The sequence below is a fragment of the Amphiprion ocellaris genome, chromosome 18 (genome assembly GCF_022539595.1).
Source record: "Amphiprion ocellaris isolate individual 3 ecotype Okinawa chromosome 18, ASM2253959v1, whole genome shotgun sequence".
NCBI lineage: Eukaryota > Metazoa > Chordata > Actinopteri > Pomacentridae > Amphiprion > Amphiprion ocellaris.
The window spans coordinates 32,101,200-32,124,490 of NC_072783.1; the positions used below are offsets into that span (position 1 = coordinate 32,101,200).

Here is a 23,291-nt window from a genome sequence, read left to right on the forward strand (position 1 = left end):
ACAGATCCCTGAGCACACTCAGGCAGATGAAGGAATCTTCCTGGCTCATGCATTTTTAGGAGCACTCGGTACGCTCTTCTCATATAATTTATTTTCGTTTTGGAATAAAACAAGATGACCTTTTCATCAGTCTTTGTGGAAGTTAAAAAGTTCGATGGATTGTAAGAGAGTATCCATACATTTCTGCAGACTTTGCTTGGTAAACCATCACTCCCAAAACCATGTGACATAAAATTTTGAAGTTTTCCATTATGAATTTGTCCATCTAGCTTGCCCAAAGAGCTTAAATCCTGCCAGCACACTTTTTATTTGAACTTGACGACATTACCGTTGCATGAACTGATGCTGCTTTGTCTCCTGACTGTATAAAATTGCCTTTTTACCCACTAGCCAAGAAAGAAAAGACCATTTTAGCAGGATTTATTGTCTCGATGACAGTTATTTTCTTTTCCACAACTAGACAGTGTAGGTTTGAGGGTAATGAAAATGAGAATCGTGACATTGAGATGACTGTATGCACGAGCTGAATGCTCAACAGCATAATGCAAGTCTGCAATCCTGTTATGAATAAGCATGCAATATGCAGCGCTGGATAAAGATTAGGTGTCCTCTATCAGATTTGAATGATTTAGAGAAATATCTATAAAGCATCTCATGCTTGATCACCTGCGGAAAACCTGCTGCAGTGTATTGTCGGGCAGATTCTCCTGTGGTTGAAAGCGATGAGTCTGGAAATCAATGTGCTTTTGTCAACTTATCTGTCAAAGCAAATTTGAAAATGCCCCCAGGCATATATCATGGCTGCAGTTCGTTTAATTAATTGGGGAATTGAGGTGTGTGCTATGCATGCTGGGTGTGAGCTGTGGTGCAGTGATGGTCTTTGTGAGGAGGAAACAAATGTAAAATTGCCCAAACTATTCTCCTGAGGTATTCTCCTGACTTTGAAGCCTGTGTTTATAGCCTAATGTCTAAGCTTATGAAGCTAAACATTCATATTCAGCCTTCTGTCAGATGTAGGACTTCAAGAATCCAGAAGAGATCAATGAGTGTGACAAGGGTGTGACAAGTGGCCATCCACAGCTGCCATGATATGAAAATTTTAATTAGCAGCCAGCCTGAACCTTTGCAGTTTCTCGAAGGCCGCCTCATCAGTAGCTGCAGTTAGTAGCCACCATTTGTATAAAGGAGAAAAATGACTGTACCAATCTGCAGTCTGTTAGTTTGCTAAAACAGAAATCCCGCCCTGAATCCAGCAAGTATTCATTAATCGCTGAATTGCTGTGCCAAGAACTTTGTCACCTTAATTTCCAAGTATTTAATATGGAGATTATGTTAATGCATTTAAACCCAGACACAGTACCAGTCCAAGTAGATTTACATGTCACAACCCTCTTAATATTGCTATTTTGTCATTGTCCCACACCTGTTTTTACTGCCATGTTTGAATTAATTTTCGCTGCTACGTCCTCTATAATCCTCCATATGTGTTCTGTCAGTACTGCTATGTCCATAAAATAACCATAGTGTACTTTATGTGCACATAATGTGTGCCAATTATGCACCTGTCTCCATGTGAATATTCAAGGTCTCACTGTTTCTCCTCATTGTCCTTCAGAACAAAATGTTCATCTACCGTGGGAAGGAGTACGAGCGCCGAGAGGATATCGAAGCACGTCTGCTCACACAGTTTCCCAACGCAGAGAAGATGAAGACTACCACACCACCCAGTGAGGACACGAAGAGTTCTTCTGGTCAATGTATCCTCAGCATGATTCATTAATTGAGCTGAAACTGTAGGTTTCAATGTTGTTTTTCATCTTTCCATCATGTTAAGTGCTGCCACTATGCAATAAGAAAGGATAGGTTTGTTTTTACTTCTCCACATGGTGTTGGTACATACTTAAAAGGCAGCTGTAAGTTTGAGAGGCATGATTTAAACCAATATTAGCATTAATACAACCTATCACATGCAAAATTGCATTTAAGGTAACATACATGTTTCACTGACACTAATTTTGTTCTGCCTTGAAGTCATTGATTACAGAACTGACTACAGAATTTAGTAAACGTATTGTAAATTTATACAGTAATAATGGATTATCACCAGTTCCTAAATAGTTTTATTTCATTGAGTTCAAGAGTTTTGCTTGTTTCCTTGATGTTTCTGCTTAAGACATCCAGTGTTTCACCGTGAAACCCATCCTAGATCTGCCTGCCAAGTTTCAGAACAAGCCTGTCTCTGAACAAATAGTCAGGTAAGCAGGAAGTTCCCCATTCAAACCCATCTTCACATTCACAGAGAGTGTAACTCAAAATCACACAGCATGCATTTCAGTCCAGCAACGCCCAGTTTACTTTGTCAACAACATTTGAGAAAGTACGTGATGATGTGCAAAAGTACATTTGCAGTGTGATGTGGGGCATCGCTACCGTGAAGGTGATTAAATCTCCATCTAAATGTGGGTCTGTGTCGAACAAACGCTGGTTGACCTTCTTGTCATTCTCGTGGTTATTAGCTTTCACCAGCCATCTGCCATTAGTTGTCGTGCCAAGTACAACATTGTTTCTGTGACATCAGTAATACCTTTGTGTCGAGCATCGGGGCCACAGCAAACAGCGGGGTCCTACTCTCCCGCTTGTACACAATCTGTACGCCAGCCATGCACCGCATCACTCAGCTGTGCAAATTCACTTTGATATGCCACCCAACGCATCGATGGGCATAATTAAAAGAAGACATTTACTTGGAAAAACCTGTAGACAAGTATACCTGGGCACTGATCTTATCATGAGCCTGCAGCATTGGTCACATCCCCCTGCATTGATCCCTTCAGCAGCCTGTTGGCTTGTTTGCTAACTGTGTCTGATTGGAATATGCAACTCTGTTAATGGCCTAGATTAGACAGCCATGTTTAGAGAGTAGCAGAGGACTGTTCCACACCAACTGTCCATCTTTTTTCCTGCCAGCTCTGTTTCCTTCTCCAGCTTTCATCGTGCCGTTTTCAGTTGTCTCTCTCTGTCGCTATCTCTCTATTTTCTCTCATTTATTCTGTCATTCACTGAAAAGATCAGTGGTGCATAGCAATGAGACTGAGCTGTTTGAGCCAAAGGGTCACAACAGCAGGCAGAGCCACAACCTCTGTCTGACCTTGCTACTCCATCATCTCACCCCGCCAGCTAATGGCATGTATAAGACTTAAGTGGGGTAGCACAGCTGATTTAAAGCTGCTTTATTAATCTGTTTATTAGATCAGAACCTCAGAGGCTCACTTTTTTTTAGGTTAATGCCACACTTTCTCTGCTGATTTAGGAAGGAGTTTCATCATGTTCATTAAAAGTGTTTGCCCTTTGTAAGCACAGAAGGGAACATCTGATGGTCAGAGTCACATAAAAGGCTCAAGTGCCAGGAACACCTGAGCACAGTTATTCTGTGTTGTTTGAATGCCACAAAAGCTTTGTGTAGTCTGTTCATTAAAAAAACATTCACTGTTTGTAGAAGAAAAGGTTGAAAAGTTGCAACATCCCATCTGCACACATTTATTGTTGTTACTTTAAACATAAAAGAGCACTGGCTTTCAGAATGACACTGATTCGTGTCATATTTTATTTATAAGTATTTGCTAATAAAGTCAAATCATGCTCTTTGAGCCATATGGTATGATTTTAGGAATGGGAAATGCAATATGGCGTATGAGAATAATAGCTCTGTACTCATTTCCCCAGGAGAGTGTGAGTCTGACTCCTTTTCTGTCAGCTAGAGAGACAGATAGGAAGACAGTTAAAGAGAAAAGTGATGCGTCTGTGTGGGAGAGACCAAGTATGCGCCCAGACAGCTGTTCCCACAGCCACTATGTAACACCATCATTTTCCTACTGTGAAAAGTCTATTAACCTGATTTGGCAAAGTTCATCCCTGCTAGCCATGTGGCTCCGTCACGTATGCTGCAGCTTAACTCCGTGTCTGACATGTCAGGCTGACTTTAAGGTCAGACAGTGATGTGTAGGACCCAAAAATGATTTTTGTTCCAAATAGATGAAGCCATACCTTACTTAGTCATCGCCAACATGCTAAATGCCATGGCTTCATGCAGCGCTCGCCTGAAGGGGTCCAGTGTTTGACCTGAAGCAAAGCAATCAACCTTTGAATCAAGGTGTAGATTGCCCATAACAGTTTTAATTTACTCAGGTACTGATTTTCTCTCTCAACAGTTTCTACACAGTAAATGAAGTCCATAAATTCCAGTATCCCAGGCCCGTGAGGAAAGGAGAAAAGGATCCTGACAACGAGTTTGCGGTAATTCCTATTTTTTTTTTTTTTTTTTACTGTGACTGAACTTGTGCATTATTTATTTTAAAGTTTGTATGTATTAATAGTTGACTTTAGACACAAAAGTATAATGAAATATACTATAGCAGTTGGCTATTTATGTGTGCATTTCAAGGGCAGTAACATTAATAGGTTTTAGAAATGGGTAGCTGGCAGCAACTGCAGAACTTAAGTTTGCCACACTTGACTAAGTCCCAGCTAAATTTTAATTACCTGCAGCTGTAGTGATAATGCTTCACTGTGCCTAGAATAGGTAATTATATATTACATAACCTGGCATTCTTTTTCTTTGTCATTTACACGGACATATTCAGTTGAATATATAAATTAATTTCCTTGGAATAAGTGACTCAGCTCTGCCTACAGATTTCACACTTGCAAGCTAAAGTAATTGGTAGGGTATATTACAATGGGCAGAATAATGATCTCCAAGTCTGATCAAATGACTTGTCAGTCCTCTGTGATGCTGAGATGTAGCAAATGGGGTAAAGCTGAAAAGAGCTTTAAATTTTTGTCTGTTTTGATGAGGTTTCTGCTTGTTTGTCTCGTAACTTATCATAGGATGGTGCTGGATTAATTTATCAAGTCTGTGCTCCGTGCTTTCTTTTAGTTGTTTTCAGCACTGGGAATCAGTAGCACTGCATTTTCACAGGCAGAAGATTTTAAGTAGAAGGTTTCATTTTATCTTTAACGCAAGAAAAGTGGTTACCAAAGTACATCTGCACTAATTACAACAGTTGACAGTGATCCAAATCTAGTTGCCGACTGCAACTGTTATTGTCAGGTCTTGTTTTTTTAGTACATCTAATGAATTTACTTTTGTGCACACTTAATAGACAGGTAGTAATGACAAGGATGACAAATTAAACCCAGCCATGCTTTCCTCGGTGCATTTATTGTGGCACCACTTCAGCAGAGCAGGATGATGTATTTAACTCATTTCAGATTTGCTCCTGTTGTCATACTGATTGGACTCTCCGTCCTGACAGAGACATGGTGGATATCTATTGCTAGACACATTGTGTCTGTCACATCCATTAAACGTGTCAATACACACAAATCTTTGTAATTTGTCTTCTCTCCAGAGTGAGTAGTAAGTACACTCAAAAGACAGCAAGACACCCTTTACTTTAATTGTTCAAATTGGAGTATCGCTTTTTTTTCTTCTCTTTTCTTTTGACACACTGACAAAAAGGTTTTAAATGTCGAAACTCTCTTGCAAGGGAAGTCATCATCTCCTGTGGTGTAAGTTTTTCTTTTTAAGATTTAGTCATTATCTGAGCTCTGTGATATATTAGAGGAGATTCCATCTTCTTTGGGCTGTCTGTGAGCGGGCCTTAATGAGCTGCCGTCGAGACAGGGAGGCGGCGGAACCTCCTTCCCACCAGCTTCACCTTCTGTGGGCTTACATCATCCTAATCTCATTTATGCAACAGCAGTCTTAAAGCTCGTTTCAATGCGATGCGATGTATTGATCTGCCACAAAGACAGCTTTAAGTTGATCTGTGTGTCGTGTATCGCCCATTTAAAGGGTTCTAATTTTGTCCTTTTGTCCGCAGAACATGTGGATTGAGCGGACAACATACTCGACAGCGTACAAACTTCCCGGCATCCTGCGCTGGTTTGAAGTCAAGTCAGTCTCCACGGTGAGTATTACGGGAGCCTGTGTGCCGAGCGGGCCTCCTAATCAGATGAGGATCTGCTGGCTTGCTTAAAGGCAATCGATGTGATTTGTCCACTTAAGCAGTATAGACAGCGGTGTGGACACAGGCCGGCCAGTCCCCGGACTAACGACAGGGCACGTTCTCTCTCTCTGCCAGATGGCTCGCATCGATTCACCGAGCCACTCCTTTTTTTCCCCACTGAAAATAGCTACACAGCACAAATAGAACTAGAGGACAGTTTCAGCCTCACTCCCTGTTGATTCTCTATAGAATTATCTGCACTGCTGCATTGAAAACCCTTTGATAAGAGGCTGATCTGACTGTAACAAATCACTTTTACTGTCGCTCTGGGAGTGAGCACATTTCCCCTCCATCCATCTGAAGTTGCATTAAAATTTCATTACTTTGTCTCTGTTGTTTTGACTATTTAAAATGCTAGCCCTGTGTCCTAATTTAGGGCTGAGATGCCGTCTTTTGGGAGACGGAGCGTGGAAAAATGAGCACAGTGATACAAGTCGGCGCACACGAGCAGGTTACAGTATCGCTCAGAGCCAAGACACCCGCCACATCTTTTTAATGTGTCATTAGTTTGTCCCAAAACAAATGCACTACTTAGTGTGATTAGCCTGGCTTAGGTACGCCACAATCAATTAGTCTTTATTTGTGGCTTTGATTAGTCACTTTCATGTCTGTGCTGGTGAAAAACCTCACAAGAGGTTATCTTAAGCCAGCTTGTTTACTCCAGTCTGCTCCCACTGCATTCATAGTTGCCAAATAGCACCATATGATGCAGGTGCACCAGGCAGCTCGGGCATTTACCTCACCACAATGCTCCTTCTGGTTGCTGCATCCTCAGCACAGTCATTTCAGACTTAATACCCCTTTAGCCCCACAACTCCTGAGTCCATGTAGTGGAGTGTTACTCTCCATGGCCACGCTAATTCAGAGCAGACACCTCTTCCTTCAGGCTGAGTTGGAACGTACTGTCAGGAGCAGCTTGCCCTCCAGATGAGCCAGGGAGAGGCCAGGTCCCCGAGGTCACACTCTCTATTTAAAGCTTAATGACTGGGCTGAGATTCACCAAGCCTAATCCTTCCATCTGACAATTCTTTTTATCAAGCTGGCCTGAGACACACCGGCGCAGATTGGAGATTTGTCTCCCTGGCACAGCATCTTCACTTTGATTTTTTTTTTGGCTGGGGAGCTAAATCTGACATTTACTCAACAATCCAATCATGTATCTGCTAAACTGTTGCAACATGAAGGTGATTCTTTGTTTTCATCCATCCAAGTAATGAGACTGTCCCATGTGGAATTACATGGTTCGAGCTGCTTTCACCCAGTAGCAGAATTAACGACAGGCTTTCCACGCATTTTATTCATCCTTTCTCAGAATTGCCAATCATATTTTGTTGACATGGGGATTAAAATTCCCCTACACCAACACACCATCCATCTTCATTTGACAGTTGCAGGTTCATGTATGAGCACAGTGGAAAATGATTCATTGTTCCTCTGTTCTGCATGATTTATGTGTGTAGTTAAGGGTTCCCATGCCCGTCCTCTAATAACCTTTCCCTAGTTGGTGAACACAAAATGTTTACATGTCATTGTTAGGATCACAGTGACAGCACTGATGTATGTCTATCCACAGAAACAGGTGAATAATTGCTGAATATATATTGACGTCTTTACTTGCTGTGCTCTCCAGGAGGAGATCAGTCCACTGGAGAATGCCATGGAGACGATGCAGCTGACCAATGAGAAGATCAGCAGCATGGTGCAGAGGCACCTCAATGATCCCAACCTTCCCATAAACCCCCTCTCCATGGTGCTGAATGGGATCGTGGACCCAGCCGTCATGGGAGGTTTTACCAACTACGAGAAGGTAATTAACATGAAAATATTTCTGTTTATTCTGCCCCTTTACTGTCTCGGTTGGTTATTTGGTTATGTGCTGCTTAAACAGAAGACTTAGAGGATTAGCGTAACACTTTTTTGTTTACAGTTAATATAAAGAAACACCACTTGTACTGATTCATTCATTAGAACCAGAAGACTGTTAACTTCTAATAAAATCTGCCTACCAGAACCTCGAACGCCCACACCTTTCATAACTTGCTTGAGTCTTGCCATGTCAAGCTGTTTTTCCATGACATATTTTAATACACATTTTGAGGAACTGCATCAGAACAAAAGTAATAGAAGCAAAAATATTTGAAAAGACTTCTCCAATTTCGCAAAGTTTTCACACTCCCTTAAGATGATGTTTTTTTTTTTTTACTTTTTTGAAAAAGATTTGCTGTATTTTATGGGAGATGGAAATATCTTTTTCAAATAAGTTCTGTCATACCAAATGTGCGACTGAGATAACTGATGATCTTTTTCAGCTTCTTTTGTTTTCTTTGCCTCTGGATTGCTGGAAAAAATGAAAATACCAGCTGACATGAAAGAATAAATACAACTGTGTCACAATTACTGAAAACTTCTATTTTTCTTCTTTTTTGAGTTTTTTTTTTCTAACAATTGGCAAACAACTTTGCTGCTTTCCAGATCACATACTTTTTCTTTTTCCTCTTAAGTAAATGCTACAGCTGTCCACACACAGTACATAGTGTTCAATGACGTATGCATGCATCTGGAAAACACTGTTCCTCCTATTATTGCCTTGAACTTTGACTGTCTGTCACGGTCTGTAGCGTGAAATGAGCTGTCATGTGTCTGTGTACTGTCAGCTCAAACTTGCTTATAGTCAAAACACTGTGATGTAGTGACATATCTGCGCATACTACATTTGACATGCTATGTATTGGGACATGCTAAATGTTTTCTGGCATCCTAAATAGTGTGGTTGTATGAATATTTGAACACACCCTGACTTCTTTTCCAATTTCTTCTAGTCTGTTAATTGCAGCCATGCATAACGTAGCCAGTAGTGCCACCTCTGATGACTCTACACGGTGTAGTTTATTTACTCGATTGCATGAAGGAAACATGCCTAATTCACATTTTCTTTATTCTTTTTTTCTGTTCTGCAATACATCCACAGTTTGCTTCCGATTCATTTAACTAAAGTTAGGCTGATATCCCATCAGCTGAGACTTCAGAAATTCACTGACACTAAGAAACTGTCCAGCACTTAACTTGTCGTAACACACAACTAGTTATTTTTACCTGTTCAGTTGCTGTAAAATTTTAATAAATGATACAGAATGTGTTAATTTATGAGCTTTAGAGGTGCTAATAGGCAAATATTGTATTTGGACTGAACCTAGGCAGCTCTTTACCTACCTTCATTCTTTATGCTAATGTAAGCTTACCACCCACTATTCCAGCTTTATATATTACTGTACATACAAACACCAGAGCAACATCAATTTTCTCATCTATCAAAACGAAACTGAGCTTTTTTATCTAAATTTTCCTTTAATACAAGGTCTTCTTGCACATTTTAGAAATCTGAAAAAGACATTAGCAGTGTGCTTGTTGTTTTGCAGTGAAACTAAATGTTAAGGCCAAAAGCATTTCATCAAATTACAATATGTCAAAATATCTTCAAAGCTAAATCAAATGACTCAGGTTTGATTCCTTGTTCTGAAATGATCTTGAATCCAATCATATTCTTACACATGCTGCAAATCTTCGAAGCTCCGATGCCTTTAGCCCTCATACTTCTAATCACTTCTCTTGTCATTATCCGGTTATATTGTTTTCCTCTCAGTCCTCTCATAGGTCATCATAAATCATATTTTGTTATAATCAAACTATATTTTCCTTTGAAAAGCTCATTTAAATATTCTTTGTATCATTTTTTCATCTCTATGCATGTCAACCAAACACCACAGTGACTCATGTGTGAAGTGAAACTTTCTTTACCTTGCACTTGATGATTGAAAAACTGATAGCCTGTTTTTCTCTCAGCATGCATCCCTACCTGGAATAGATTTATACTGGTCTTGTGAAACTGTGCCGTATGAGTCAGTGAAGGAGCGACGGGAATTCTTTGCCCTCAGGTCACTCCTTTATCTCAGTGAAATAGTGCAGGTAGTGGTAGAGAGATGGACGTCTTGACTAAATTTTGCTCATCCTAACAGGTCCTTCCAATGCCTCCCCATTGTGTTGTCAGTTTTCTCTACCTCATTTTTCTATTCTCGATATCACAAACAGATCCACATTCCAGGTTGTGCCTTCGCCTGAACATACTTTTCTTTCCTTCATATAGATGTACATTCTCCAAAGTCTCTTTCTTGTCTCCCATAGGCCTTCTTCAATGACAAGTACATGCTGGAGCACCCAGAGGACCTGGAGAAGATAGAGAAACTGAAAGATCTCATCGCCTGGCAGGTGAGGGTGAAAAACACAATGGTCATCTGCATCTGTGTGATGTGCATATGTAGAACATCATGCTATATGCTGTCTATCTTGCCAGAGATGTCAGAGTTGAAGAAAAAAGCGCCATGGCCAGCTTGTCGCAAACTTTTTACTTTAAAATATGACAAAGTGTGTCATATTCAATATTATTTCCTGTTACAATGACACATGTAAAGATCAGAGGAAGGTATGTCCTAGAGGCAGTGAAAATGCTGAGGATGGATTAGATGATATGGAGGAGCATAAGAGGCATGAAGATGTGCATTCATGCCACTTGGCCTTTTAGTATAATTGAGGATTAATTTGCATGAATTTGCTTAGGGATATTCACTTAACCTCTTGGGTGCTGGAAATGCAGTGGCTTTATATGCAAGTCACTAAGTTAAAATTAGGAAATCAGAAATTTTGTAAGCCTGCATCACCAGGTAGGACACCTGCAGACAGCACTCAGTGTGTTTTTTACTCCTGAAAATCCTTCATATATATCAGTGGAGAGATGAACTGCTGAAGGATACTTGTTCTGTTCTATGTATTATAGCATTTATGTCTCAAAACCTTCTAAAGCATTTTTGCTGCAAAAAAAAAGTCACTCTTAGGTTAAAGCTGAAAATATAATATGGTTTGAAGGACTTGTAAGTGCACCGACATGAGTGTCCAATGGCAGTGACTAAAATGAGCAGGAGAAAGTGTGTTAAAGAGTTCAGGGGAGATAATGGTGAGGGAGAGTGCTGAGGCAAACATTCTGAAGCTGTGCGGATGCTTCACGGCAAGAGATCAGCATTGGTGATCACAGAAGCACACACACAGCAGACAGAGAATGCACGTACACACATTTTTTGAATACAACGGCTACTTTTTCCACAGCTTACTACAAAACCCGACTTTTCTGTAACTCATTTGTGATTCATCTTTGATTAATAAACCCCTGGCTGTCTTTGTGCTAACAAAAACTTCCTCCTTCCTACATTTTCAAATTCTCCACTCTTAAGTTTTGTTTTGCTCCTTTAATAACTTTTACATTTTTAACTCTGAACTATGGGTCACTTTAATACTCTGGAATTTGTGTTTTCCTGCCACATGGTTCACCCAGGAATTGAGCACAGATACGAGAAGTTTCTCTGTCTGCCTCCTATCGCTAGCTGCAAGGATAGAAATGTTAATTGAATTTTCAATAGTTGCTCCTCTCTCAGTTGTAAAATAGGTCAACTTTGTGCTTTCCATCTCAGGTGGAACTCCACCAAATCTGAAAAGTTAGGCTCCTTTTGTGTTTGTGAAACCTTTTGTCTTCACAAGGCACAATGATTCGCACAGAACTGAGTGAGTCTCATATTGCTTCCCCACTTTTGACACCGAAGCCTTTCAGCTTGATGTCATTTGTAATGCTGAATATATACAGTAGTTACTTTGCCTTAGAAGTAAGAATTTTTTTATAATGACTATTTTCCATATTTGTCTAGTTTTCTATATCTGTTTCTGAAGACATCCACATTATGTGAACACGGGGAAGTGTAGGAAGTCACTCACTGAAGTAGAAGTTGACAAAGCAGGTGAAGGCAACCTAAAAATAAACATGTCGCTGCTTCATCACTCCAGGAAAGTTGTGAATATCACACATACTTTATATCTGACAAGGCTGAAGTGCACAACTAGATTTTACCTCTAAGACCTATAAGTTATTTTTATATTCATCTTGAATCAATGGCAGAGAACAGCAATGTCAGAGTGACTACTTTTGTGTTGTTTCCAGTTTTCTGTTCAGATGTCAAAGAGCCGAAACCCTTTCAGCATCAATTACAGATTTCACTTGGCCCAAAATAGTGTTAGAAGTCGCACTGCAATTTGAAATAATACTCCACCCACTACACATTACTAATTAGCAGGGTCTCTACAGCCCTCCAAGCGTGAGGTAGATGAATAACTTCATCTTGGTGACTGTCAAGTTCAAAATTGTGTGTTTAAATTAACGGTAGCATGTATCTATCATTTCCATGCCCAAAAAGAAACCATTGAAGTTGTTTGGTGTGATCACAACACAAACATATCGAGAAGCCAAAAAAAAATTCTGTGTTCTGAGCCCACGCCAAACACATTCACAGCAAACTTTTAAAGAGATGACTAAGGCAGATTTGAAATGGTATCAGCTGTCTTCTTGCCAGAGCCAGCATGCGTGTTTATCTCGCGTCTTGAAACTGTCTAAATGGGACAAATGAAGGCGAGACTGCTCCAGTGAGCAAACTAAACGAGGAGAAATGAGCCAGTGTGCACTGTTATTCTGAAATACCCATTGTCCTCGTCTGGTAATTAGAGAGGAAATGAGTAACTGGAAATCAGGAAATTAGCTATTGTAAAAAGGTCCCTGGCAAATACAAAGTAGGTGTTTTCAGTGATGTTTATAATTAGTAAACGGCCTGGACAGATGCCTAAATTAGTACCTGAAACTCCTCACTGCTACATGATCCAGTCTATTAACGGTACCTAAATGATCAATAAATTGGATCATACACCTTAAGGGGCATTTTTTACCAGGACATCAGCAGCCTAATCGCAGACATAAAAACAGAATCTTTCAGTAACTATTCTTTTTCCTTAATGGCGCCTTCTGAAAAAGCCTTTTACTCGTGCTTTTGGTCGGTCCCTTCATCTCATATATCTCTGTCTGCTTATTAGTCTGGCGGACTCACCAGTGGTTGTGTACATCTCAGAGACCTTTGTGATCCCATGAAAGGTCTTAATATGTCATCGTAGCCTTAATACCAGACATCTCATAGCCAGTTTTGGCTGTTCCATCACCCCAGGGTGTGGCTCAGACGTCTGCTCATTGTAAATCAGAGAGGGATGGAGTGACAGGGTTCAGTTAAGAACAATGGGCTCCAGGAGACACTGCTGATATTAAACCACATTGCCATTTCTTTTATTCTTGTCATCTGATAATACTGGCATTTGCCTGATTATAAATGGGGCCGGGGCTTCATTTGTATTCACTGTGGTCCATAAACAAAAGAAAGAAAAATGAAATGCACTGAGAAAGATGAATGTTTTATTCAAAAGTTTTGGTTCACAAGGAATTATGAAGGGAGAATGTACATAAGGAAGCATCAGCCTTAAATTTATATGTTCTGCAGCTCAAGCACACCAGCTCACCTAAGATTCTGCTCAAACACTGTAAAACTGCACAGTTGCAAGTTTAAATGTTGGTGTGATTCAGCCGTGCCTGTTCGAAACGGACGCTGAAGAAGAACAATGATGAATGAAAGTGCAGCCTGCAGGTTAATGTGATTAGTTCCTTATGTGTGTCACGTATGAAACTGCAAAGTCTGAATTTGTGTTTTTAGGTGATAATCTGGTTTAAAAAACAGATTTTCAGTGACTTGTGATCTTTATACCTGCTCACATCCCCTATAAAACTTTTGGTCTTCTCACCATCCCGTCCAGTATTTCAGCATCCCTGAATCTCTAACTTTTAATTTCCTCCCACAAAAAGCCCAAAATGTAGATCTTTCATAGTATAAGCTAGTTTCTGCAGGAAGTCTAGTTACTCTTTTTTTTTGTGCTCGTGTTTACTGTAGGCTGTTTTTGTAAATGCAGCACCAGGTCTCCTGTGTCTAATTATGTGGCATTCACCTCAGCCTCTTACTGATATCCCATATCATAAAACTGATGCCTCGTTTAGGATGTTCGAGAGGAATAAAAGCTTCTTTAAAAAGTTCTCATATGTAATTAGACTAGTGAACACCTCCACGTGTGTGTGTGTGCGTGTGTGTGTGTGTGTGTGTGTGTGTGTGTGTGTGTGTGTGTGTGTGTGTGTGTGTGTGTGTGTGTTTGTGTCTGTGTTGGCAACCTTGAGCCTAAGTGTCTTTTACAATGAGCTTATCACCATGCAGCCACCAAGCAGAATTCTGTTGCCATGCCGCCACTCAGTCGCACTCAATCATCCTAAGGTCTATAAAAAGATGTGGGTATCCTGGGAGACGTGAATCTTGCCTCAGCTTTCGCTCTCACTGCTTTTTTTTTTCATTGCTTTTTTGTTCACAACATTTCGTCCTTCTAACTCCTCCACCCCCATCCTCCTTTTTCTCATTCCTGAACCCTCCCCCCCATGCACACACACACATGCACGCACGCACGCACGCACACACACACGCACGCACACACACACACACACACACACACACACACTTTCTGCTTCTTTTTTCCTTCCCTTCACCTTTACTTTCTCAGCCTCTCCTCTCTACTCTCCTCCAAGAGGTCCCAGCAGTGATGATGAAGGTGTTCAATATCAGGGGAAATCCTTGCAGGGTGTCTGTATCCTCCTCTCATTTATCTTTCTGTGCCGGAGCTTTAGTTTTTGTGGCACACAGCACAGTAACTAACATTCAGGGGGTAAAATATCCTGAATTATAGCTTGCTCACTTGCTCAGTGTGTTGTTTTTTTTTTTTATTTCCAAGCCGTTCTGCTCACTGTGATGTTTAACATACTGGTGCAGTGTCTTACATACCTAAGAACCTCAAAGGGCTAAATTTTCACCCGGCAACATTACACATGCATGTTTCTGCATTGAAATGCAATTTTCCTCCCACCTAATAAGCCCACCTTATGTCGAAGTGTGTGTAAATAAAACATGCACCATTTGAGATTCTTACAAAAGGTTGCATCACAAAAGCGAGTTGGTGTTGTGGGCCAGCTGAGTGAAGTCAGTTCCTGTTATAGTGGTGCTGTGGAGGGACAGTTTGCCCTGAGAGGACAGGAAGGAAGACGAGCAGGCTTTAGGAAATCTCAGGTTAGCGCACACACATAATCTTCTCTATAACTGGCCCACCTGCCAGATACTTCACACACTTCTTTGTACTCTGAGCAGATTCTTTCTTCTATTTGCTTGCGGCTCAGGTGCATTTGTTAGCCATAAAAACTACTGTACTTTAAAAGAGGCACAAGATGTATTCTGCAGTTGTCTGAGTGGGATTAGTATATATACAAACATCGAATTAAATCCCTTTTGACATGGTTTATTTTTTTGTTTTTACTTATTCATGAGCGTAAAAGCATGAGCTGCTTTCCTTTCACCTTTAACAATATTTCTCATAGCAGTGAGGCAGTCAGGGAATATTTTCTTTGCAGTTGCTATAGAAAAGAAGAGGTCTGCTATTACTGCAGCTGACTGTAATGTCTTTGCTTGTTTCCGGCGCGTTATTGTGCAATTCTTCACTTCCGAAGATGACATGTAGCACTGAAACACCTCCTCAAAAAAAAACTTAACCTGTGATTTCAACTAGCAGAGAGGAGAAAAAAAATCACTCAAATGCTGGCTCCCCCTAAGGGATGACGCTTCCTTCTCTTGCCAGATTTAGTCAGCAGAGCTTACTGACACTGACTGTGGTGCTGGGGTTTCCTAATTACTAGTTTTCAGCAGTCTTTTCCTTTCCTTTGCTCATGCTCCCCCCCCCTCTCTCTCTCTCTCTCTCTCTCCTTCTACCTGAGCTGCCTCTGTTATGTGTTCAGATTTTGTTATTCATCAGCTTCCTACAGTGTGAGAGGCAGCAGTGTGCTGGTGCATTGCGTCGTTATTTGCGTCAGAGATGGAGAAGAAAACATCCATCACACAGAGCACATGCCTATACATATAGTCGGGCGAAGCTTTCTCATTGCCATGTTTAATATACATGTGGTATGATGTGTTGATGTCGCTGGTGTGAGGAAAGGGGGGAGGGAGTGTCATAGCAACAACAGCTTCCACCTGGATAAGGTTGCAGTGATATTTCCTCTTTGTGCACAAACTGATGCACCCTCACTGCTGCCACTGAATAAGGGGGTCGAGGGTCAAGTGCCTTACATTAAATGTATGTGACAGGACAGTAATATATTCCTCTGACGAATGGAGACTCGACATGTAGCTAACCTTTCATCTGTCCAGGTTGTAGGAGATGAAAGTGTCTCACGCTGCTGTTCTGTTTCCGCCAGATTCCACATCTCGCTGAAGGTGTTCGCATCCACGGAGAGAAGGTCACCGAGGCGCTGAGGCCTTTCCATGATCGCTTGGAGGCCTGCTTCAAGCAGCTGCGGGAGAAGGTGGAGAAACAGTATGGGGTAAAGACCCTGGTAAGAGCTTTTTCCTGTACTTGAACTGTTTTGTTTTTTATTTAGACAAAAAGTGCTTGATATCCGAGTGTGCTAATTTTAACAGGCACTAATGGAATCTGGAGCTGTCTTTTATTTTCCTGCTGTTTGGCTGAAGAATTCTAGGAGATGGATATTCTATTTCTCCTCAGATGTTTCATAACGCACCAACACATTGTTGTATCTGTTGGACATCTATTATGTAGGAATTTGCTCTTCCTGTTCACTTGTTCAGTCTGCTTCATGCCACATATTTTCCTGTTGTGTTTCCTGTTGTTTTTTATTTCAACCACAGAAAAAATACCTTTTATTACGCTATAATCTTAAAATTTTCCTTTTGTAGTATTTTATATTGTTTGTGAGGTTAGAAATAATAGACACAAGATGACAAGAACCTCAGAAAATTGTATATTATTCAAATATTCTACGACACCATTTCAAGACTCAGTTCTGCTGCTTTAACGTTAGAAGAAGATTGGTGTCTTCCATTTTCTTTTCTGCTTTCTCATCAAATTCCAAAAGCAAGGGCAGTATTGACACTTCTAAATAAAATAGAGATGGACACGGAAAGCTATACTACAGAGGTTTTAGACGAACTCGGCAGGCATTGCAACGGTAAATGAGAAGAACTGTACCTCCTGTTTGGATCGATATTCCAGTGTCACGTAGCACTGCCAAGTCGTTTAAAATCCAGTTCTTGAAGCAGCCAATAAAGCAAGTTAACACAACACCTTACTGGATTTGATGACATTTCTAAGACCTGATTGTAAAGCTGCAGCCCTAACTTGCAACAAATTTATGATTTGAGCTTCCTCTGCACTTAGAGCACATATGTCCCACTAGTGCTTTTCTTTTAGCTGAAGTCAGCTGGTATGCAGTGGGTTGCTGCTGGGGACTACCTCCCATCTCTGTCTTCCTTTACAGATTTAATTGTTGCTTGGTCAAGCTTTTTCCTCCAATTTTGCCCGAGGTAAAGGGGCGCTTGCCAGAGTTACAGGGAGAGGAGGGTGACCTTTCAAACGAGGGAAAAGCCATCACTTTGCAGGGTGTGATAATAATGTTCTCCTATCAGATGTGTGATGGTCCCTTTGCTCGCTTGAAAAGTCTCTTTAAATGCAGAAGGGCTCATTGTTAGAGCCACTCTTACCAGACTTTTCTCCCAGCAGGTTCACACTGCTGAAATTAATAATACCACAAGACTTTCTTTCTTTTCCTGTAAATTTATGTACAGCTTTGTACAGTATTTCAGCTTTGGATAAAACTGAAACTGACCTTAACACTTGCAGTTTCCCTGTAACAACCAGCTATCTATTTCGAGCAATTTTAATAGCAGCTACAAGACTTTTTTTCCAGGTATCAAAGTCTGGACCCTTCAACCTACATCCTGAATGTATAATCACTACAAGCTAGTTCAGCTAATGCATTCTAAGCACCTTAACCAATAATAAAGGTGCACAGATCACTTCAAAACAGTCCATAACTTTTAAGCTGTGATACCGTTTTCCTTCTCCTCTGCAGCCGACAGCAGACGAACGGCGAGGGCCTCGTCCTCACTCCATGGTGCGCTCCTTCACCATGCCCTCCTCCCAGAGGCCACTGTCAGTCGCCTCAGTCACCTCCATCTCCTCTGACAACTCTCCCTCCAGGCCCGGCTCAGATGGGTAACACTGACTCACAGTTCTTGGGGGGCATCAAATACCATATATCCTGTCTGGCGTTTGGTCACTTTGGCAGCTAAAATATTTTGGGAGAGCTGTCTTCTAAGAATCTTTTTTTTTTACTTTGAAGAACCAGCCTGATACCTCATAAGGCGGTGTAGAAAATCTAGTTTTGTTTCAGATCTGACAGGATTTTTTGAGGATGTGCTACTGCTGTATTTGAAAATTTTACCCAGCTTTTGTGTTTTATCTATGAAGACTGTGCACGAGTCATCAGCAAATCTGCTATTAACTAATTAACGTTTTTAACCCTCATGCAACCTTGAAGACTTTTTTCTTCTTTTCATTTTGATTTCTTTTGATAATTTGGACTTTGTTAATGCACATGGATACATTTTTGGGCAAAAGTGTTTGTCTTTGGGGAAATCTTGAAATTTCAACCTCAGCTTACATAATGCATCAATAATACACTGAGCACACAAAATAAGTTATATTTAGGACCTTAAGGACATAAATGTCTCAATCAAAAGCCATTAGAACTGCTTTTACTGCTAAACTACAGTCATTACTGCATGAAACCCTACATTCTGTTATTAGGCTTTATTTCTTGCACCTTGACTTTATAATGATATTTTTTTTTTACTATTTTTCACCAGCTTGTGCCATTTTTCAGATTTAGCCTGTTAAGGGAATTCATGCTGTTTTTGTTTTTTCCTCTCTACTGTCTTGTCGAGCGCTGAAGACCAAAGGGATGAATGTATGCAACTAAAATGGTTGGGTGGTTGTAATGATATCAGAATGTATGTAGAGTGTATGGAGTCTGTAAGTGAATGCACAGAATAATTTAATCTTAACACGGCTAAAAATAAATAAATAAATAAAATACATCAATTTTGCTGCTGATCATTGGCATATCCAAGAGCTATCCTTATCCATCTAAAAAACCTCTTACCATCCATTTCTTTATTATTTTTTTTAAATACAAAACCAATGGCAAAAAAGTATTGGCATTATGTAAATATTTGGTTGTTATGATCGGGACTGATGATGGTTAAAAAAACCTAACTCAGCAAAAATTTAAAATTCTATAAACATATAATATTTATACAGATGTGTGGTTGTTCTCCCACCTCCAGCTGCCCATTTCCATCAATCTACTCTGCATCACCCTCAATATTCTTGATTTGCTCATCTACATATTTTTGAATTTACCACCAGCTATATATGTAGTATATTTAATGCCAGAGCCATACACCATAGCAGTAAACTATAATCAGTTTCCATGTTAGTTGTACTATCCCTCTCCCTCTACCTCTCTACCTCTTCTGTCCCTCTCAGTCCTCCTTCCAGCAGGCAGATGGTTCCCCCCACATTAGAGCTGGGTTCTGCTCGAGGTTTTTTTCCCTGTTAAAAGGGTGTTTTCCTGCCACTGTCGCCTTTTGGCTTGCTCTGGGGGTCAGGCATATGGGTTCTGTAAAGCATCTCGAGACAATTTGACTGTAATTGGCGCTATATAAATAAAATTGAATTGAATTGAATTGAATTGAATTGAATTGAATTGAATTGAATTGAATATATTTTTTTGTATTCTCTGAGGTCCTCAGTGTGAGTTTTTCTTAAATATGTTACACTGCATTAAAAATGAATATTGCATCAGAATCAATGTTGTTGCCCATTGTTGACATCTCAATGGGGTTGCATAAAAACAACAGTGCCATGATGTAAACAAACCTGTCTCTTAAGAGTTAAAATCCTGAAAATGAATGAAATGAAAAATACTTGGTAGTTCTAATCAAGATGGCTGTTTGTTCAAAAACTAACTTAAACTAGAAAATAATATTAATATATTTTTTTTATAAAAATTTATTTGACAAGGGCATTTAAGGTCCTAAGTGGGAGTTTTCATTAAAAATATGACACTGCACAAAAAATGAAAATGCATCAGTATCAGTGTTGTTGCTCATCCTTGACTTATCCCAGACTGTGATACTCAGAAAATCCATTTACCACTAATTATATGGAAAATAATTCATTTTTATTGGCTTTTTTTCCATAAAAAGCAACAGTCGTGTTATGTAAACCATGCCATTTGAAGTATCAAAATCCTATGAATGAATTAATATTTGGTCGTATTGATCGAGACTGATGCTGAGAAACAAAAACAACATTAATATATATAATAGCTTTATTGCAGTTGTTTGTTCTTAAGGTCCTCTGTAACATTTTAAATTGAAGCCTGAAGGTTAACTAGACTAGAGCAAAGAAACCACAGCAGTGTTGTTTAATTAGTCCATGTGTTATATTCCTGTTAAAGGAATACTTCTGCATTTTTGTGTACAGTTAAGAGTCTCATTGGTTGATGAAGTTATTGATGGCTGTGTTAGAATTTAGTTTAATTGGATCATTGCCATATTATCTTCTTTTCAGTTTTGCCCTGGAGCCTCTCCTGCCAAAGAAGCTGCACACCAAGTCTCAGGACAAACTAGACCGGGACGAACCTGAGAGGGAACGCAAAGAAAAGAAGAAGGAGAAGAGGAACAGCAAGCACCAGGAGATCTTTGACAAAGAGCTGAAGGCGACGGAGATTCCTCTGCAGCCAGCTGAAGCCGTCATTCTCTCAGAGACGGTACTGTTTTACTTTGTTGATCTTCTGTTTTGGTCACTTTGATTCTCTTCTCCAATGTGTTCTTTCTGCTTGTTTTCCACTGCTCTCTTGTAATCTTATTATGTACTTTCTCCTTCAAAATTGTTTTTAAATTCACTATAAATGTTCAGAACAAGACGTTATACAAACATGAATGTGCCATAGAACAGATGGAGACCCCTGTTGTGCTTTGTAGAGCTTTTCTGAAGTTAGATTTTTTTTGTCTTTACTGTCACGAAGATTCTGAGTAACAATAATCAGAAGTATGTCAAGTATAGTCTCTCGGTCTCGTTTTTATTTCTTTCATCATCATCTATCTTCTTCTTTCTATAATATGTGACTCACATTCCTGCCCCTCATCTGCTCACCCCAACTCTCCCTTTGCTCTCCATATCTTTATCTTCTTTCCTCTCTGTTGTGCTCACGTCCCTGTTTACCGCTGTTGTGTCCATTACAACAGACAGGTATCCTTGTGTTCTCCATGCCCAGTGGGAATGCTCTCTGGCTAACAGCATTAAGATAAGGACAGGAATGGAATCCAAAGGAGGCCCCTGGCAGTGGTGGAGCCGTCTGGCTTGGGATGGGAGCCTTACGCCTCAAGGGTCAAGGCTAGAGCACCAAGGGGTCTCTGGTGATCGCCGAACACTTGTAGGATATAATAGTCGCATTTTACAGCCTAATCTGGAACACAAAAATCGAGAAATTGCTTATTTCTCCCTTAATGTAAAATTCAATTTTAACATGCTGGAGAAAAATAACATCCCTGAATGAAGTGTGTTGTTATTTTCTGTGCCTCCCTTGTGACTGACTGAGTTTGGCCAATTACAAAGTTGTTTGGTAATGTAGCCTACAGTGTGGAAAAGCCCCGAGGACATATCTTTTCATATTCAAATTCCAGCCATAACAAAAATGGGGAGAACACGGTGTTGCACGCAAACAATTATTTGTAACCACAAATAACATACTGCAACCCAACGAGCACATTTATCCAAATGGTTTCTCCTTTAGGAATACAAATCGTCGACTTAATATGTGTGCGGATATGCACACAGCAGTCCCCGAGGAGATGTGAAACTAATTTTCTCCTTAAAATGATCTTTTATTGATCTTCTATTGTATTTCAGCAGAGTCTGAACTCATTTGCCACTCAGTAAATTTTGTTCTTTTTTTCCACATGTATAATTTTAGTTGTTTTGCTCAGTTAGGATTCAGTCTCTTTATTTTTTTTCTCCATGAATGATCCCACAGATCAGTCCTCTGCGGCCTCAGAGACCAAGGAGTCAAGTTCTCAACCAGATGGGTGTAGATCGTCGTCTTTCTGTGTCTCCTGGACCCCCTTCTTCATCCTGCAACTCCTCCTCCTCACCAGGACCCCCACCCATTACATCGAGGAGCAAACTGTCCTTTAGCCTACACACTGTTTCCAGTAAGAGCAATCAGACTTTTCTCTCACGACCATTCAACATCATGTTTGAGTGACACTTGTTTTTGGGCTACTTAAAGGCAGACTGCAACATTCATGTCATCGATTTTCAAGAGGATATGGAAAATTTGTCAGCTAATACTTCCAGCAGTTACATAGCAACATCATGTATTTGAAGTTGTGTTTCTGGCTGCATAACAAACAAAAATCCAGTATTCACTTTCCTCTAACTCCATTGTTGTGAAAATATTTGTCTCCTTGACTTCTAAATGTTCACCAAGTAGTTTCTATCTGTGTCTGTCTGCTATTTACTTCTTTAAACATACTGTAGACTGCATTTTTAGAGCTTTTTTTGCTGATAACAGCTGCCCGTTGCAGCCCGCAATGACATTATGAGAGCAGGGAGATTGAACCAAAACAGAAAAGTTGCAGACTGGAGCTAAAACTTGCTGTAAAGCTCCATGAAGTCAAGGGGATCTGCAGATTTAGCTGACACTTCTCTGTAGGTTTGTCACTATAAGACATCCCTTTGACATTGTCATTTGACACATTTCTCATGTTATGTATCAGTTACAGCCTCTTTAAGGCACATTTACAAGTGTTTTAATAGCTTCTCCAGAGCTAAAGAAGACAATATACAACAATATAGTGCTTATCATGATGTGTAAAATCTGTTTGTCTTTCAGCATATGCAGTAGTGTCCTTTTTTTGTTTTTATTTCACTTCAAAGAAAGAATTAATCTCATTTATAGGCTGAAATGGGCCCTGTGCTCTATTTTAGGTCCCATCCCTTCTATTTAAGAAATGCGATGTGGTTTGATGATGAATGTAAGCTGATGAACGCCGTCTTTCACAGGTCTGGAGCTGAACGGGATGGGCTGCTCTGACAAGGGTGAGACTCCTCCTCCGCTGCCTGTGAAAGGCAGCACAGCTGATTACGGCAACCTGCTAGATAATCAAGACTTGACGAGTCCCTCGACACCTTCACCACCCCCGCCACATCAAAGAGTAGGTGTTTTAATTAGGGCTGAGAGGAGCTCCTTAATGATGCATGGCACTTGGAATGAAACAAGCGACCGCTACACACACTTGA

The 23,291-nt window shown here is 40.2% G+C and overlaps 1 protein-coding gene across 3 annotated transcripts in view; it reads left to right on the plus strand.

Annotated features, from left to right (window-relative positions):
• dock1 (dedicator of cytokinesis 1) overlaps positions 1-23,291 on the plus strand; it is a 187,648-nt gene that overhangs the window by 162,478 nt on the left and 1,879 nt on the right. For 2 of the 3 annotated variants that reach the window (XM_023271467.3, XM_023271476.3), the window contains exons 41-51: positions 1,616-1,757; positions 2,174-2,255; positions 4,209-4,293; positions 5,886-5,972; positions 7,702-7,878; positions 10,251-10,334; positions 16,318-16,455; positions 17,992-18,134; positions 20,559-20,757; positions 22,024-22,201; positions 23,055-23,206. In XM_023271467.3, coding sequence (XP_023127235.2) covers positions 1,616-1,757; positions 2,174-2,255; positions 4,209-4,293; positions 5,886-5,972; positions 7,702-7,878; positions 10,251-10,334; positions 16,318-16,455; positions 17,992-18,134; positions 20,559-20,757; positions 22,024-22,201; positions 23,055-23,206 — 1,467 coding nt within the window. The other variant, XM_055004433.1, reaches the window with a different exon arrangement.